We start from the raw sequence: 20217 nt of genomic DNA, 5'->3' as shown, positions 1-20217 counted from the left end.
TATATAGGGCATTGTTGCTGCCTTGCTGGTGGGTGTGAATGAGAAGAAAAGTGTGAGGGAAAAATGTAACTCTAGTTACAATAACCATGTTAGTCAAGATGAGGAGGTGTCAATTTTTTTTATCTACACTAATCATAAACAAATACCATAAACTTTATAATAATTCACATATTATATTTAATCGAGTAAGTTAGACCCCTCTCAGTGGAGTGTTGTCAACAAAATGCATGTTTAAGTTACCTAAGACTCAAAACTCCATGTATATAAAAAAAATCATATTGTTACTTGAGTGTTAGAACTTAGAAGTAATACATTACATTAATTTAGACTTACTCAAACATGCAATAAGACTTAATTAATGTCGTTAGAACCATGTAGCATCCATGCAAGATGTGTCTCTTACATTACAATACAGTTAATAAAAAGGATCAACATGACACAAAAATTAATTTTAAAAAGTTAGAGACTCCTTTTATTACATAATTATTACGTATCGCCTAACCGTTTCATTACCATTTGAAACTCCTTTTAATACCTCAATCACGTAACAAGTTAACAACATGTCATAGTACATAACGCTGTATTGAAGAACCGCCAATCCATAAGCACATGCCTATGCCTTTGTTATCTAAGAAAAACAAAAGGGAGTGTCCAAGAACAAACCGCAGATAAAGAAAAAAACAAGTTCGGAGTTCCTAATATTAGGGAAAGGGAACATGAAATCCTCATACCCCACGTTGTAGAGTACACTGTTTTATTCGAAGCTAAAACGGAGTGATCTATAATTTCTATTCATCACACATTAAAATAAATAAATAAATAAAAAATAAATGGATGCCTAATTTTCTAAATTAAAAGCCATGTTTGGAAAGAAATATTTCCTTTTTCCCCCGTAAAATTATGTGTATATTATTGTTTCAATCTAGTTTGAGGATATTTTTTGCAACTGAACTGAAAGTCATTAAATTCAGTGTTGTAAGCTTTAACTCCCAATTACCTGGAAAAAGAATATCGAATTATCAATGATTGCGTCGCTAACATGTACTAGTTCTTATCCTCTAAGTGCAGTACTGTTCTTCTCTCCAACAAACAAGTCATGTCAATTGCTCTTTGCTCTATGTTATCTCACCGGTACAAAGCCAGTTTTTAGTATAAAAAAATTACAAATAAAAAAATCAAAGTTTACAGACAATAAATTTTAACCACACTTATAACAATTGCAAATGTTTCACATCCTAATTTTACCCTCATTTCACCTCTCTCTCTCTCTCAATTTTTGTTTTACTTATCCAATCTATTACTTTATCTCTCTTTCAATCCCTTCTTATCACTTTTTATCTGCCAAAGTATACACAATACACCTCATTGTGAGGGAAAACATATTATATCCTAACAATATTAGCTAGAAATGCATATATGGAGGATAAATTATTAACTGATAACATGTTAGTGGGACACGAATTGGAGCACTATCTGAAAAACAGAAAAACGAAGGGAACAATAACCATGTGACGGGCGAATTTGATATGACCAAGGCTTTATGAGCACATTGAATGGGATCATGTGTGGTTATGTTGCAAAAGTTAGAGGTTAATTCAAAACAGGTTCGATTAAATAGGGAGTGTATTGATGCTTAATTAATTTCTAGCTCAATGATTTCTTCAAACCACACAAATTAATTAGGGTCATACAAGGAGACCCTCTTTATTCATTTTACTTTTCATTTGTGTGTAGAGGGTAGGTTTTTCTTATCTCCTCAACACTGAAGATTGGAACTACCCGGGGACTGAAAATTGGAAGACATTGCCTCCCTAATTAATCATGATTTGTTTGCAAATGACTTTTTCTACAAATCTGGGCATAATGAAGCTATAAAAATCTTGAACAAATTTTCACTCAACATGAACAAGTAATTTGGTAGAAAATCAAATCTTCCTTATTCTTCACTGCAAACACTCTTCACATAAAGAGTTATCAAACAGCTCAAATACTATGAGTTTTCTCGTGTTGGAAACCAAGTTATCACACTACAGAGTTATTGCCAAAGTTGGGCATTTTGAACCTTCATTTGTTAAGTAATCCAAAAAAGTAATAATAATAATAATAATAACAATAATAATATTTCTCTTTTGTTAAATTGAAGGTTATGCTAAGGCTTAGTGGCTGGCAGGAATGGAACTCCTGTCATAAGGAAATTCAATCAAGTCTGTTGCGACAACAACACCGACATATTCAATGGACTACTTTAAACCACGCCAGATCGAGGATCTTTGTGTTGAGCTCTCAAGTTTGCCTACATAAGTTTTGGTGGAACCAACAAAGTGATAGGACTAAAAATATGTTGAGTTGGTTGGAAGTTTGTGTCTTCATAAACGTTATGTGGGTTAGGGATGCATGCAAAGATTTGATTGCTTTCATATCATTTGTAATATACAAGCACAATTGGAGATATAGAAATTAAGATCGATGAATATTGTTTTAGGCTATTTAAGGATAAATATTTTCCACTTTGCTCTTTCCTTAACACTATAGTGGGATCCAAACCATCCAGGGGTGGAGAAGTATGTTGGAAGCTATATATAAGGGTTTTTCTTCATGAAAGATTTGAGATATAAGTAAGGAATGGAATTATCAAAAGAAAGAAAAAAAATAGGGAATGGATGTAAAGTTGATGCCGTAGAAGCCCGTTGGTTGCAACTTGCAACCCTTCTTCTCAAGGCCAATTGGGCTTTTATTTTTGGTGTTTAATAACACTTGGACTTGTATATATTTTGGGTTATTTTGAAGAGAGAGTGAAGACTCAGTTTTCCGGCTTCTTCCAAACTAATTCATAACAGGTAAGTAATTACCTGCATATTTAATTAATACAATGTCATAGACTAATTAATTAATTATTCTATGATTCATGATTTGCAATCAATTGAAAATTTTGAAGATAAGAAAAGTGTGGCTAGTTGGAAAATCAAGCTATATTGAGAGTTGGCTGTTTTTCGTACAGTGGTTATTTATAAATTCTCTTATCTGTCGCTAAAATCCTATGCATGAGAGGTGTTGATGCATGGCCACTCTGCTTGGTGTGTAGACAACATGTAGAATTGACTATCCATCTATTTGTAACAAACAACCCACTAGCCAGGTGTGTACCATTCCAGCCAGTGATTATGTTAAGAGCATTGAACACATGGATGTCTCTTCACTACATTAAGGAATTCGTGGTTGAGTTTGTTTGGAATCAACAAAGTTTGCTAATAGTCATCTAATGGAGTCCTTTTGTGTTATAGGGCACTTGGAAGGCGTTATATGATTGTGTTTAATGATAGACTACGGTACATACTAATAAAGTATGTTTGTGGTGCACTCTTTATTATCAGGGTCCACTACTAGTGGACTCTTACATTAACAATATATTTTTTTTTATCATTAACAATGGTGTGTGTTTATTTCTGTATGATGCACAATTTTATTAAATACACTAACTTAAAATTTATAATATAGTAATAATAATTTAGTGAAAGGAAGATAACTATAAAGGATTTTTTTTTTTAATTTGAAGCTAAACAATTATCTAAATTTATTTTTAGAGCTAAAACATTCAACTTTATATTCAAATTTAATTAAGAGGGTTTTTATCTTTTTCAAGAAAGCTTCATGTTAACTTTCAAGTAAGGGGTAGTGATTAAGTAAAACCTCCCAAGATCAGGGACTCCCATAAGTAAAGTTTATTTTACGTTATAACCTACTTCTATTGTGATCAATTATTGATGGATAAATTTGAATATGAATTTTTATTTTTAGTCTAGAACCACGGTCTCGGATCTACTGATACGTTTGAAATATGCTTAAGGGTCGTATGAGTACCTTATTGCACTAGTGACAATGGACTTTGGATATTGTATCTAAAGGTCAAGTGGTGATCATCAGTTTTTAGAAATTGTTATATTGTCTGCATGGAATTTACGTTGAAAAGGTGGGTTTGTTCTCAATCGTGCATTAATATCAATGGACTTGAGTTCAGATATTACTAGTCAGTTACCTATGCACGGGTCTATCATCAAATATTCAAGTATTAAACAAAAATACTTTAGTCTAAATATAAAAATTTTCCATTCAATAGTTTTTTAATCCATATACATTAAAAATGGGAAGGATGTATTATTTCCAGTGTCCGAAAGGTAAGTGTATTGACTTAGATGACCAAACATCGCATTTAAAATATGACCTGTTGACATTCAATTCAATCACAAGAGACACAAAAAGGTAAAACCAAATGCCATAAATTAGCCAATAACCCTGCCACTGTGCTCATATTAATTCTACATGCCATGGATGGTGCCTTTTAGCCATCTCTAGCCATTAGTTTTCTTAACGCAAATTTAAATCATGAAATAGAGTGGCTAGAACCACATTCCATATCTCAACCACTGCACCAAATAGGCACTCCTGTTAGCTCAATAGGGCTGTGATTAATTTATTGCATTGCCAGTGCCAGGCCATTTATCGCTGACAGGACTATTGTTCAATTACTACATAATTACGAATAAAGGATCATGTTATAAAATGAAACCCTTTTGGTTGGCAAAATGTCTGGCCCAGATTAATGGAGCACACAACAATAGTCACATTTTATCAATAAACACGGGGTTGTCTGACATAAAATTATTATATGTCTTAAATATATAACGGGATTAAATATTTAAAGAAATTTTTTTATTAGTTATAATAATTTCATTTGACTAAAACAAGATGATCTCTATTAAAAAATATTTTTTCCATGTGTGATCCGGACAAAAATTAATAAAACAGTAATATTTCATTTTCTCTTTGTTGTTTCCTTTTTGTATTTTCCCCTAGAGTAGCTCTAATCTCATGTCCAAACCAACCAAAAACATTGCGCTGATTTGAAACTTTGTCGTATGCGTTGTCTTTGAATTGTCAAAAATTTCAACTAAAGTATCAACGTAACTATCTATTTTGTGGTCCTCACAATTCAATGACGTCAATCTAATTTGATCCTTGGAGATAGATTTAGCATTTGCTGCATTCTCTTTATGAGAACTTTATGCCGAAATAGATTCAAAAGCCTAAGAAAACAGTGGAAACTTGGCTCTTTCTGCTTTCAACTTCGGCTGATGTGTTTGACCATTCCAGCCCAAAGGAATGAACCAAACTCAACATTTTAAAGGGAACACTGAACTTCCAGCCAAAATCTGGGGATGAAAGTATTAAGTACCAAACAAATAAAATGTGTCCTATCCATCACAACATTACCTTCAAAAATTCAATCATCGTCCCATTGTTCTTTATTTTGGTGGTACCTTCAAAAATTCATAGAATAGCTCCAATTGAGTTATAACCAATGTAGAAGACTAGAAGTGGATCATATCCAAATCTAAATTCCAACATTAAATCAGAGAAAATAAAATGCATGTTTCCACGTTCGACCGACCAAGAGATTTAATTTTGATATGAAAGAATAAGAACAAACTCAAAATATTCATTAAGTAAAATTAAATTCAATAAAATAAATGTTGGGAAATTAACTTTAATTACAAATTTTCAATTAAAATATGTATTACCGTAAGAAGGATAAATTTTATGAATTTAGTGAACACTGAGGGGAAGTAAAATGAAACATCCGAGAGCAGAACCATTGCAATTTGCATGTTTCCACAATCGAACAAGAGAATTTCTTAGGAGGCATCAACCGTGATTTAAAATTGATGTGAAAGAATAGGAATTAATTTCATGTACTGATTAAAACCCTCGACAACAAAACAGAAGGGAAAGTTAAACATGCCAAGATAAGATAGACAGACACATAGCTCAATGATTCATGCTATCACATCGTTGAGAAACTTTTAACTACGCCGATTCATTGAAAACCCACCACATTAGGAGAAACATGAATATATCTATAATCCAACTAAACTAAATATTAAATAAAATTAAATTCTTTTTATTGACAGAGCCTACTGCATTATTTTTCCATCACATCACATGATAATCAAAACTCAGCAGAGAACCTAGGGCCATATCACACCTTGGCGCCGTTTACACTTTTTCATAATCACTATTAAAAAAAAAAGGAAATAGTAAAACATTCATAAACAAACAAAGCCCTGAAAAAAAATAAGAAAAAGAGAGAAATATTTAAAAAAAATCATTATAAAAAGATACTTATTGTGGTACGAATACTACAAGTCAAATAGAAAAAAGAAGAAATCTGAGAGGGAAGAGGCAACTCTATTTCATGTTTGAGCAAACACAAATTATAGACAGAGTGAGAGAAGAGACGTTGGAGTGAAATGCGCACATTAGCACAGAGTCATCTATGCTTCTTCCTTGCCTTGGATCAGTGCACCACACACTAACACCTTCTGCATTAGCATTACAACCATGTCTATCCTTCTCATGCTCGTGCTACTGTGCGCGCGCTGCTTATCATGCGCCCAATGCGGTTCCGTTACAGAGATCCAAGCCTTAACTTCGTTGAAGCTCAACCTCCACGACCCTCTTGGCGCTCTCAACGGCTGGGATCCTTCAACTCCGTTAGCTCCGTGCGACTGGCGTGGAGTTTCATGCAAAAACGACCGAGTCACTGAGTTACGCTTGCCTCGCCTTCAACTCAGTGGCCAACTCGGTGACCGCATTTCGGACCTACGCATGCTTCGAAGGCTAAGCCTTCGCTCAAACTCCTTCAACGGCACCATTCCTCACTCGCTCGCCAAATGTACGCTCCTACGCGCCTTGTTTCTACAGTACAACTCACTCTCTGGCCAACTTCCTCCGGCGATCGCAAACCTCGCCGGCCTCCAGATTCTCAATGTTGCCGGCAACAACCTCTCCGGCGAAATTCCCGCCGAACTTCCTCTCCGTCTGAAATTCATCGACATCTCCGCGAATGCTTTCTCCGGCGATATTCCTAGCACTGTCGCTGCTCTTTCCGAACTTCATCTTATAAACCTCTCCTACAACAAGTTCTCTGGTCAGATTCCTGCCCGTATAGGAGAGCTTCAGAATCTGCAATACCTTTGGCTCGATCATAATGTTCTTGGAGGAACCTTACCTTCGTCTCTCGCAAATTGTTCCTCGCTCGTGCATTTAAGCGTTGAAGGGAACGCGATCGCCGGTGTGTTGCCGGCGGCAATTGCGGCTCTCCCTAACCTTCAGGTGTTGTCCCTCGCGCAGAACAATTTCACCGGCGCAGTTCCCGCTTCCGTTTTTTGCAACGTCTCGCTCAAAACGCCGTCGCTCCGCATCGTTCATTTAGGCTTTAACGGTTTCACGGACTTTGCGTGGCCTCAACCCGCCACAACGTGTTTCAGCGTTCTCCAAGTTTTCATCATTCAGCGCAATCGCGTGCGTGGCAAGTTTCCCCTGTGGTTAACCAATGTCACCACGCTGTCTGTCCTCGATGTTTCCGGCAACGCGCTCTCCGGCGAGATTCCGCCGGAAATTGGACGCCTCGAGAATTTGGAGGAGTTGAAGATAGCCAACAACTCATTTTCCGGCGTGATTCCTCCGGAGATCGTGAAGTGCTGGTCCCTGCGTGTTGTTGATTTTGAAGGCAACAAGTTTTCCGGCGAGGTTCCTTCGTTTTTCGGTAATCTTACAGAGCTTAAGGTTCTGTCTCTTGGTGTGAACCATTTCTCTGGTTCTGTTCCTGTGTGTTTTGGTGAGCTTGCGTCTCTTGAGACGTTGAGTCTAAGGGGTAATAGATTGAATGGTACAATGCCAGAGGAGGTGCTGGGTTTGAAGAATTTGACAATATTAGACCTCAGTGGAAACAAATTCTCAGGTCATGTTTCTGGTAAAGTTGGGAATCTGAGTAAATTAATGGTTCTGAATCTGAGTGGCAATGGCTTCCACGGTGAAGTTCCTTCTACATTGGGGAATCTTTTCCGTCTCACTACACTTGACTTGAGCAAACAGAATCTCTCTGGTGAATTGCCCTTTGAAATTTCAGGGCTTCCCAGTTTGCAAGTTATTGCTCTTCAAGAGAACAAGTTGTCTGGGGTGATCCCCGAAGGATTTAGCAGCTTGACCAGTTTGAAACACGTGAACCTAAGCTCTAACGAGTTTTCTGGGCATATTCCCAAGAACTATGGCTTTCTTCGATCATTGGTTGCTCTTTCATTGTCCAATAACCGCATCACAGGAACAATTCCTCCGGAAATTGGAAACTGCTCCGACATTGAAATTCTCGAGCTTGGATCAAATTACTTGGAGGGTCTCATTCCCAAGGATCTCTCTAGCCTTGCCCATTTGAAAGTGCTTGATTTGGGCAACAGCAATTTAACTGGAGCTTTGCCTGAGGATATCTCCAAATGCTCATGGTTAACTGTTTTGTTAGCAGATCACAACCAACTCTCTGGTGCTATACCAGAGTCATTGGCAGAGTTATCACACCTAACAATGCTGGATCTCTCTGCCAACAATTTGAGTGGGAAAATCCCAAGTAACCTAAACACAATCCCTGGTTTGGTTTACTTCAATGTCTCGGGTAACAACTTAGAAGGCGAGATTCCACCAATGTTGGGTTCTAAATTCAACAACCCTTCTGTGTTTGCAAACAACCAGAACCTATGTGGGAAGCCATTGGATAGAAAGTGTGAAGAGACAGACAGTAAGGAGAGAAATAGGTTAATTGTATTAATCATTATCATTGCAGTTGGAGGTTGTTTATTAGCATTATGTTGCTGCTTCTACATTTTCAGTCTTCTGAGATGGCGAAGAAGGATCAAAGCGGCAGTGTCCGGAGAGAAGAAAAAGAGTCCAAGAACGAGTTCAGGAACAAGCCAGAGCCGCAGCAGCACTGACACCAACGGTCCAAAACTCGTCATGTTCAACACCAAGATCACACTCGCGGAAACAATCGAAGCAACAAGACAATTCGACGAAGAGAACGTGCTGAGCAGAACAAGACACGGGTTAGTATTCAAAGCCTGCTACAACGACGGAATGGTCCTTTCAATTCGCAAGCTCCAAGATGGGTCTTTAGACGAAAACATGTTCAGAAAAGAAGCAGAGTCCTTAGGCAAAATCAGGCACCGAAACTTAACAGTTCTGAGAGGCTACTACGCTGGACCACCAGATGTTAGACTCTTGGTACACGATTACATGCCCAATGGAAACCTCGCCACGCTGCTCCAAGAAGCTTCTCATTTAGATGGCCATGTTTTGAATTGGCCAATGCGACATCTCATTGCATTAGGAATCGCTCGCGGCGTAGCGTTTTTGCATCAATCCTCTCTTATCCACGGCGACATAAAACCGCAAAACGTTCTTTTTGATGCAGACTTCGAAGCCCATTTATCAGATTTCGGGCTTGACAAGTTAACAGTTACCAACAACAACGCAGTTGAAGCCTCTACTTCAAGCACTGCTACGGTTGGCACGTTGGGCTACGTGTCACCGGAAGCTACTTTAACCGGGGAGGCCACCAAGGAGTGTGACGTGTACAGCTTCGGCATCGTCTTGCTGGAGCTTCTCACGGGGAAGAGGCCCATGATGTTCACGCAGGACGAGGATATTGTTAAATGGGTGAAGAAACAGCTTCAGAAGGGGCAAATTACGGAGTTATTAGAGCCTGGTTTGTTTGAACTTGACCCAGAGTCTTCTGAATGGGAAGAGTTTCTGTTGGGTGTGAAAGTGGGCTTGCTTTGCACAGCACCGGATCCTCTTGATCGACCAACCATGTCTGATATCGTGTTCATGCTTGAAGGTTGTCGTGTTGGACCCGATATTGCTTCCTCAGCTGATCCCACCTCGCAACCTTCTCCGGTGTAACCCAGAAAATGGACACGTGCTTGAGTTTATAACAACAATTTACACACTGTTGAATCGATTAAGTTAGATAACAAATATCTTTCTTCTGAAGTTTAACATTTTTCTTTCAGGAAATAACTTTACTTTTCGACTTTAGAAATGAAACAGTAGCTCTTGGTGGTTAATTTGCTGTTTTCTTAGCTGGAATGGAATTCTTTTCTGCATGAAAAAAAAAAACATTTCTTTTTAAATTTGGAGTATGGACACTTCGGTGTTTTGCTTCAAGTGAAGAACTGGGAATCTGAGGTGGGGGTGTGGGGACCACTGGTGAAGTCAATGTCCTTTTGACACGTGGGATCATAGTGAAAACTTTGTGGTGTCAGAGGTTGATTCTGTTACCAAGGATAGAGTGTCGTGGAATGTATACGGGGATATGAGTTTCTTGATGCTACACGTGGCCCTCACTGTTACTGTTGTCCGAATTGTAGTGAGAAAAAAATGGAAAGAAAGGATTAGAAGCCTCAATTATTAGGCAGTGTTTATAGTGGGTCCTGATTTATTTGATTTGGATTATTGCAATGTGATCTGTCATGTTGACCATTTTTTTTGGTTTTGGGCGTGAATCTGGAACAGGATTCAGGAAGGAAAAAGTAATCATTTGTCACTGACTTTTGCTCTGTTCATTCAAATTTGTTTCAATTAAATTATTCTATTTTTATACTTATTTTGTATATTTTTTCTTCTCATTCTCATTCAAAGTTCTCAATGAGTGAAATCGTCTTTATCTAATTTCTTTTGAACAGATAAAATTCAAATTGTAGATCGAATAATGCTGCATCTGTTTCGTGCTATGTGGAACAGAAGAAGTGGAATGCTGGTACGAATATTCTAACGTTTAGCCTACACTTTGAAATATGTGTGTGTATGCAGAGAGACCAGAGGAAAGAAAATCAGTGATTGTTTAGCATCAGCCTATTTTTTTTTTTTTTTATCGTTTTACATCATGCCCTGATGGGGTTCTAAGTGGCTATTTTTTTCAATGGAAACATAATAACGAGATTAATTGTAAAAAGGTAAGTTTATTTTGTTAAAATGAAGTAGGGATGTTTTCCCGCAAAATTAAAGCTTTCAACACCATTGTCACGCTCTAAGTTGTACTCTATTTGGTCAATTCCAATTGAATAAAAAATCATCAAACACAAATTAAACTGAGGTTGCCTCTTATGGTAAAATATTGTGTGACTACTGACTATGTCCATCAATTTCAATGTTGTAAGCACCGCAGTTGTTGAACTAATGGGGTATCTAAGGTTAATCTTGTCTTTTGGTTCCCATGCTGCATTATACATTATCTATATAATAAGGTTTAAATCTTGTCTTTTTTATTTCTTACGTGAAAGGAGAAAAATTTAAAAGTAGCCGAGGCAGAAGAGAATATAGAAATCAAAAGGGACAAGTGAGAGACATCCAGAGCATCACAAGCCCAAGTTCATAATAACAAGCCGGAAAATTGACTCCCTTTTTACCTTTGAAATTTTAAGGCGCAAATCTCGCCAAGCTGTAGAACTTCTATCAGTTCTATGCTTTGTTCGTTTGACAAATTAGATGAATGAGCTGAACAAAAAGGCTAGCCTTAAAACGTGAAATCAACCTCAGATCGTTTAATCTAATTAAGCAAAATAATAAGCCTGAACCAAAGTAAATTGAGTGAATTTCATTTACTATCATAATATTATAGTTATACTTTTTTTTTCCTTGCGTAAATCCTGTATATAAATGTTTTAACTAAGTAACTCTAATCTCTTCTTTACTTGCCTGATTTTTATATGCCACCTTTTAAATAAAAATATAAAAAAAATACTCATTGCCCAATCACTAAAGCAGACACTCTTTATAACTTAATCACACTTCTTGACCATTTTTGGAACTTACTAAGTATCTTTATTTTTAAAATTAAATAAGTTTGGTCTTCCCATCAATTTTGTTTTCCTTCTATTTACCTTCATAAATTAAATTGATTAAATTTTTTAAATTTCCTACTCAAAACTCAAGCAAATACATCAAATTTCATCCAAAATTGAAAAGAAAATCTCATTTATTTTCCTCTTCAAATCCTACAAAATCCTTCAAATTTTATCAAATCTTCACTACATTTGTTACTTATAATTTTTAAAAATCATTTCAAATTTCTCTAAAATATTTGCATAAAAATGAGAATTCAAAGATTTTTGTTAAAAAAATTCAAAAAGGGACCAAGTTTGTTTGATTTTAAAAGTGGTAGAATTTACCAACTTGACAGCTCAAGGAGGTCAGATACTGATATGCCACGAGCTTCAACAAGAAGCATTAAAAGTCAGAAAAAGATTGGTAAGGGAAGAGTGTGTGAATTATTTGCTTACTGATGAAAAGAGACGAGCTTCAACCGGAGTCAAACCAAAGACTTTTTAATAGGAAAGGAGGGGACAAGTACCGTGCACAAGAAGCTGTGGGACAATGGTGACTCTTCACTCGCATCATATCTCCATTTATCACGAGATTAGGAACCCTGCTCCATGGAACACGTTCTTCCCAGAAATTAGTTTTTTTTTTATATTCATTCAAGAACCCATTCTTCCACAAATAATGCTCTTAAAGCTGGCAGCTAGTTTATCCTCCTCGAATAATTCTCATGTCTACCCTGTGACTTTTGGTAAGTAAATAGTTATGAAGCATGGACATTCCAGTTCCTTGTTGTGTCCGGTGTCCGACACGCGTCTGTGTCAGTATCCGACACTGACACGACACCCGTACTACGTTTTATATTTTGGACATTATAGGTATCCACGTGTTCGTGTCGGTGCTTCATAGGTAAATAGAATAGGATAACTTTATGCTATCAAGAATACTTAAAACGAAGTAACCCAAAATAGAGTCACTTACAAAAAATGCAAAAGTATAAAGTGCTTGAAGAAATCTTTGACCCTTTAGAGGGGAGTCACGTTTTGTATAGCCAGATCATATAAATGAGAACACGAATTTTCAAAAGGCCTAACTATTTGGTGGGAGCCGAGTCAGAGTCATATTAAAAACTGGAGGTCTAATATGAAAGAAGTAAAAGGAAGACGAAAAACTAATGAGGAAAACCTAGTTTCATACATAAAATATAAAAGTCAATTCGAGATCTGATACAAGTGCACGGAGAGCATAATAAAATATTTTCGTGACCTTGTGGGATATGGAAATGGACTTCCTTAACCTCTTGATAGATGACAAACCTACAAAGTCAGAAGCATATTAAAGAACCTCGGGGGTTTACCCAAAGTATAATTCTTGAAGGAATTTAGGGATTGGGATGACATTGTTATTTGGGAAAATCCACCAAATCAGATACAAAGGTTAGTGTCGTTAAACCTGGACAGAGGGTTCTAAAAGAAAGAAGGAAAATCAAGTTTCTGAATGAGATAAGGACTTTCCTCTAAAACCTTTGTGGAATGGAACTACTAAGGGAGCATATCCTAACTACTATAACAATGGTTCAAAAAAAGAACCTAACAAAATGTAGGAACAAGAAGGACATGAGCAACGATCAAGTAGGAAGTGATAAAAAGAGGCAAAGCTTTTTTATTAAGGGGGAGTGACAACTTATAAGATAGTTCCAACACACAATGTAGGTGACACAGGTGTGTGTGCAAGTCAATACTAACACACTTTTGCTAATTCCATTTCTATTTGCAGATTATGCTATCATATGTTTATGTTACACATCCATGCATGCAGTCAATTTACCACATCAAATGACAACTTTATTTTTTATCCCAAATCCCAATATTTATCCTATTTACTATGCACCAAATAGGAGCAAGGATACTATCATGTTGATTATAAAGAAACCCATTTCCACATATCACATCTCAAAGAAATCAAATAAGAATAGATTTAAGGGGAGGTGGGAGGCGTTTTGAAGAGTAGAAAACAATATTGAAAGTAAATGGAATCAAAACATACATCAGTCTTATTGTGCATATCTCTATTCTAGTTTGGATTTGAGCATATAACTAAAAATAATGAATGGCTAAGGAAAGTTCGACTGACTCTCTTCCTGGATAGCCTCAATTTTATAATGCGGACATAAATAGAATCACATGAGCAAGCCAAAGCAGCAGTCTGTGTACTAACATTACCCACCCGGACTCCACAGTAACATTCACAATCTGTGGCTGTGTACCACATCCAACTGGAAAGTTTATTAGTCAGCCCTGGATTGGCCAGCACGGGAAGAGAGGATGATGCCAACGATGAGACCATATAATGCCAATGCCTCAGCAAAAATGAGGATGAGAATCATTCCAACAAAAAGTTTAGGCTGCTGAGCATTTGCTCTGCAAAAGAGTTACCGGCAAGTCATATTCAATTTGTTAAAATTAAGCTTAAAATACCATTAGTAAATTCATAATCAACAGGAGTGAACCAACATGACGTGTAGCCTAAAACTAACCAAATCAAACTTTTCGAAACTAGAGATACCATACAATCATTCCAGGATCTGAAGAAATCAACAATCTTTCTTGCAGTGGGGTAAATAAGTGCGATGACAGTTCTGAACATGCATTTAATAACAATAAAATAAAGACATGTAATCATTCGATCTTCTTCCACACTTGCCTGCCAACTTGGTAATCATTTATCTTCGACAGATAAGGCACTTAGAACAAACAAAATTCTCAAAAACTGTTTAACCATATATTTCTTCAGCCCAATTTATATTGTAAAGCACTCTTCAACAGTTTCATCACATTCTTCATCACACTCTTCAACAATTTGAAAGCCCATTATGATTTCGGATTCACTAATAATATACACACATCTAGACATCAAGAACAATTGCTAAAAACTGTGTAGAAAGAAGATATTTTGCCGGGCACCAAAGCAGGGGCACATTGTACAAAGATGAGAGTCAAAAAACATCTTACGGAACAAAGCATTGAAAATTTGAACACAACAGTAGTAGTAATGATACTAGAACTAGAAGTAGCAATTGTAAGTTTTGGACGAGTAATAAAATCAATAATAGAAAAATAATTATATGTATTCATTCCTAAGAACTTTTGAAGAGGTTAATGAATGCTTCTTAATTTCTTCATTTTAATCCTGTAAGTTGTAAACTAGCAACCACATAAAACATTCTCTAAAACTAAATGCGTTCTCCAGAATCAAGTTGAATTACCAGTCAACATGATTTGAGATAAATATTCACATGTTTGGTTTCACTTCAGAGAATTGATTGAGTTTAAACAACTTTAGGGAGCTTTTGCGTTGGATCAAAAACCTAATAATGAGTTTTTCTATTAACTTGCTTTTATTTAGAATAAAAAAACATCCCGACATAATTCACATTACTTCAAAATCAATTTTGCAAATTGAGTGCATGTTTGAAAATCCGTTGAAAAATTACTTTTGAGGCAAAAGTACTTTTGTCAAAGCATCGAGACCATTGTTTTTGCTTTCATTGTGCTTTTATCCGTTTGATCTGCATTGAAGCACATGTGATAACAATTTCAACTGCAAACCAAACATGCATTGAATTTCATCCAAAAATCAATTTAGCAAATTGAATTTCATCCAAAGTCAATTTTGTCAATGCTCACTCAAACACACACTAAGTATCAATAACCACTGACGCAATGCATGAATTACAAAACACACCAGCACATCAATCAAACAGCATTAGTGAAAGCATAAAGCAGCAGCAACAACTCGAAGCTTGATTGAATTTGAATGATGAATACCTAACACCGGCATCGCCAACGATGCCGATGGCCATGCCAGCGGAGAGGCCAGCGAGGCCACAAGCGAGACCCGAAGAGAGGTGCGCGTAACCGTCAAAGAGATAGTACGATTTGGCCTTAGGGTTAATTCCCGTACTTATGATAACCGCAATGATCAAACCGTAGATACCCAACACACCCGCCATCACAACCGGCACGATCGATTTCATCACCAGCTCCGGCCTCATCACGCCCATCGACGCAACCCCGACGCCGCTCTTCGCGGTGCCGTACGCCGCGCCCATACCTGAAAAAACAAAAACGACACACGGTTTAAGATAAAACGACGACGGTTTCGGGAAATGAGACAAAAAAAACTCTTTGATTTGATGAGTTAGTTAGTTACAGGAAAAAACGAGGGCAGCGGCGGCTCCGAGGAAGCCAAAGAAAGGAGCGGTTTCGTCACCGCTGAAGGCAGCCATTTTTTTGTTTTTTGTTTGGCGAGAAACGGAGATCTGTTACGGTTGTTTCTTCTTCGATTGGTGGTTGCTCTCTGTGTTTTACTTTTTCTTCCTTTTTCTGCCTTGCCTTTTGAGTAATTTTTCTTTTCATAAATACATAAAAGAAGTAAAGATAAATATTTTTTTTGATAATTATTATTTTTAAATTAAATATTTGGAATTTGTTAAATATGAAAAAAAATGTTAACTTTTAATAATACATAAATACTGGCAGAAAGGGGTGTACATTTGATATTTTTATGAGTTTAATTTTTGTTTGATGTTTTCCTTAAATGGTTTTAAAAAATAAGGGTAGCTATTAAAGGAGATTTGGCTTTTCTAGTCATTAATAAATGTTCAGAAAATACTCTTTTTTATCTTTTATTTATTTATCTAATTAAAAATATAAATTATATTAATTATTTTCGTGTCAATTATAATGTTTTCTTTATTTAATTTTAAAAATTTGTTTATGCTCTTATTTTAAGTGAGAAAGAAATAATATTAGAAAGTTGCAAATAATATAATAATATTACACATTAATAAAGATACACAATAAAAATAAAGATCGTACAATGAAATCATTTTTTCATTACTTTATTTTTCTCACCCTCTTCATATGTAACCAAAATACAATTTTATTATGTAAAGAAAACATATTATTGTTGTTTTAAGTTTTTTTTTACTCTCATGTGTTCAACAAAAAATGTGATTTCCTTGTAGTTATAGACTTGTTTAATTGAATTGTATTTGCGTTGTAAGGGTATTTTTAGTAAAAAGAAATAAAAATAGAAAGTTGTATTTATGCTGCAAGGGCATTTTCAGTTATAAGAAATAAAAAATAGAAAGTAAAAGCTAACCCGAGTAGTACTAATAAGAAAGTTGGCTGTGACAATAGCAGTCCCTAGAGATATTTGCAATCTATTTAACTCCCCGTAAATTTTGATTAATTGTAATATAATTTCCTTTTTAATTGAATTTTTTACATGCAAGAATTAAATAAGGTACAACGAGTTTACAACACTTATACACCTTATTCAATAAAATAAACTGAGTTAAACCCCCTTAGTTCTTTTAATTGAAATTTGAATGAATGTTAATACAAGTTACCCTTTTTAATTGTAATATAATTAGTTATGACACATAAAATAAGATAACTCAGGATAAAATCTTTTCCGTAGATCAAAATACACAATAAAATGCGATTCTATTGAGTATTTTGATCAATGAAAACAAGTTTCCATTTATCAGGTGCAAATCCAATATACAAATAAAATATAGTTTCATTGATAAAAAATAAACAAAAATTCATTTATGCTAAAAAGGTATTTTCAGAACAAAAAAATACAATAATAAAACTAGGGGGTGAGAATAGTAAAATCGAACTTGAGAATAGCAGTTCACTTAACCAAAGTCTTTAAACATGACTCCAACAGTATGACCAACTCATACTAGAGCCTTGCAATTTTACGGAAGACGTTTTTGATTTTATTTTATTTTTTACTTTTTTTCTTTTCCTAACTAGATAAATGTTATGATAATGATAATCGAAAATGTCTTTAAATTGTTTATATAAAAAGAATTAAATATATTATTAATCCTTAAATTTAGTGTTTTTTTAGTTTTGTTCTTGTAAATATATTTTTTTATTTGTAGTTAATAAATTATGTTTATTTTATCTTTGAATAGTAAAAAAATACTATCCAGTGACAATTGCTCCCATACCATTATACGGGAACCCACCAGTACTTCTATCACATATAAGATTTTTACCTTATCATCCTAACTAATCTTATTATAACAACTTAAAGAAAGCTTCTATAAACAAGAAGACCTCATGTCATGTGTATTAAGTACGGCCTCTACCCTAGCCACCATATCTCTTTGGCCTTTCACTAACTTAAGTTTTGGAGTCTTTTAAAGTGACTCCTTCCCATTTTTGCTGGAGGCACGTGTGAGCTAACTTTGCCTTCAAACAATGCCAAACTCTATTGATAGTGTGAAATGTGAATGCATGCTGAGTCTTCCAAGACTTTTTGTTTTTAAAAATAAAGAACACTATAAGTACTATTTAAATATAACCTTTGTTACTTGATAAAGAGTAAAATATCAAATTAGTCCCTCACTTTTAGAGGCACTATCAATTTGGTCCCTGAAATTTAAAAAATATTAAAATGATCGTCGACTTTACAATCCGTTTGTCATTTTAGTCCCTGCCGTTAGTAATCTCCTAACACCGTTAGTAAATATGTAATGTGGCACGTTAAGTGTCACCTAGACGCTCACGTGGCAAATGTAAAAATAAGCAATGTCACGTCATAGAGACTAATATGACATAATTTTAAATGTTATATTGGAAAATGAAGAGTCAATTTTTTTTATATAGTGTCAAATTAATTCCTAATAGTTTTCGGTCTAATTGAAAACGTGATGAATTCTCTCTCACCATTTTCTTCCTCCTATGATTGAAGGATAACATTCTTGTGCTAGGTCCACGTTGATCATTGCTCTCCCAGTGGTGGTGGTTGCCGTTCTTCGTCACCATTCATTGTTCATTGACGCAATCAGTGTTTTTGTGTGTTCAACATCGATCATCGTCACCCTCTAGTGTTGATTGACACAATCGGTGCTTTCCAGTAGAGGTAAGGGTTTTGTTTTTCATTGAATTTGATCTTCTCATGTTGAACCAGCGTAGTTGAACCGGTACTATATCATTCAAACGCGTTGTTGTTTGCGTTTAAACCGTTGGAGTAGTTTTTGAGAGTGAAGGGTTTGAAATTTTGGTTTAAGAGGTTATTGAGAATAGCGTAGTGGTGTAGTGTGAGATGTGAAGCTTTTGAGAGAAGTAAGTGTTCTTTGTTTGAGATGCGTATGTTCCAATAATGAATGAGAGGGGCTTTAGGGGTGAATGAGTTGATCTCGAGTTTTGATTTGCATCTTGCTGCACAACACAAAATACCCATGTTCAATTTTGCACAAAAATTAGAATACAAAAAACACCATTAACAGTACTTACTTGTGGTAATGGACAAATATAAAACAGTCTCTCATTATTCCTTGTCGTCTTTGTTGTTTAAATGGTAGCTCTTCTATGACAATAGCAAAGACGGTTTGACGTGGCATTCCTCATTGTGCTTGAATTAGCAGACGTGGTAGACCATAAAATAATAGAAGAAGAACTACAAAGATGGAGAAAGATGAATAGGAGAAGAATAAAAATTGGATGAGAGTATGAGTAGGAGGAAAAATGGAATGAAAGCGTGAATGCTAAAGTAGCTGTTAGGGTTTTAACATTTTGGGGAAAAAGATAATCACTTAAATTATGTCATTTTAGTCCATTTAATGTCAATTTAGTCTCTTACATGACAAGTAGAAGAAACTAAGGTGGAAGTTCCATGTGTACGTCTAGGTGGCACTTAACGTGTCACATCACACATTTACTAACGGTGTTAAGAGACTACTAACGGCAGGGACTAACGTGACAAACGGAATGTAAAGTCGATGATCATTTTAACATTTTTTAAATCTTAGGGACCAAATTAACAACGCCTTCAAAAGTGAGAAACTAATTTGATACTTTACTTCTTGAATAAATTTTGAACCCAACATAGATCATTTTAAATTATTGTTAATTATTTGTGCGTGTTTTGAACACCGAATAAACCAACAATCATATATAAGAACCACCATTTGTTAACAACAACCCTAATGCTTCAAAACTAGTGCAGGTTGATATGTTATTTTATATGAAAGGGATGAAAGCGAACTTTTTCTTTCATCATTGAATTTATCTAAACTTGCTGTGAACAAATTAAACATTAATTTACAACATAAAATAAATAAATAATTCTTTTTTTTTACTAAGGTAAAAATATTGTTACCATATTGGCTGAGTTCTAATAATAATGTTTATCTTGATCGTCATCTCGTATTTCGAACTAGAATTCGCTACACGTTTACTTCAGATACGATAAGGGGCCGAAAATATGTATGAAAAAGTGCAATAGAAGCATCCATGCACGATCAATATGATTATAATAGGCATTAGCATTTCGTTGTGGCAGTATAATTATTCTTTCAACGTGTTTTTATAATCAAGTGGGCTTTACGTATATTTAAGTATTTTTATTTAAAGCACAGGTGAGTTAGGTCTTGAAACTTATCAAAAATAAAAAATGTTTTCATGTTCACCGAAGACTTCAGAA

The 20217-nt window shown here is 35.4% G+C and overlaps 2 protein-coding genes across 2 annotated transcripts; one reads left to right on the top strand and one right to left on the bottom strand.

Moving 5' to 3' along the window:
• The first annotated feature begins 5889 nt into the window (after nt 1–5889).
• On the top strand, nt 5890–10423 carry LOC100784869 (probable LRR receptor-like serine/threonine-protein kinase At4g36180). The gene has a single exon (XM_003519827.5). It carries the CDS (start codon nt 6397–6399, stop codon nt 9787–9789), a length of 3393 nt encoding a protein of 1130 aa, XP_003519875.1. The 5' UTR covers nt 5890–6396; the 3' UTR covers nt 9790–10423.
• A 3280-nt stretch (nt 10424–13703) lies between these two features.
• On the bottom strand, nt 13704–16116 carry LOC100798638 (V-type proton ATPase 16 kDa proteolipid subunit). The gene is made up of 3 exons (XM_003520222.4): nt 15919–16116; nt 15534–15819; nt 13704–14126 (listed from the first exon to the last, which is right to left on the bottom strand). Exons 1-3 carry the CDS (start codon nt 15992–15994, stop codon nt 13994–13996), a joined length of 495 nt encoding a protein of 164 aa, XP_003520270.1. The 5' UTR covers nt 15995–16116; the 3' UTR covers nt 13704–13993.
• Nucleotides 16117–20217: the final 4101 nt, after the last annotated feature.

Source organism: Glycine max, chromosome 2 (assembly GCF_000004515.6).
Source record: "Glycine max cultivar Williams 82 chromosome 2, Glycine_max_v4.0, whole genome shotgun sequence".
Lineage (NCBI taxonomy): Eukaryota > Viridiplantae > Streptophyta > Magnoliopsida > Fabales > Fabaceae > Glycine > Glycine max.
The sequence above is the reverse complement of the archived record's forward strand: the minus strand, read 5'-3'. Positions and strand labels throughout refer to the sequence as shown.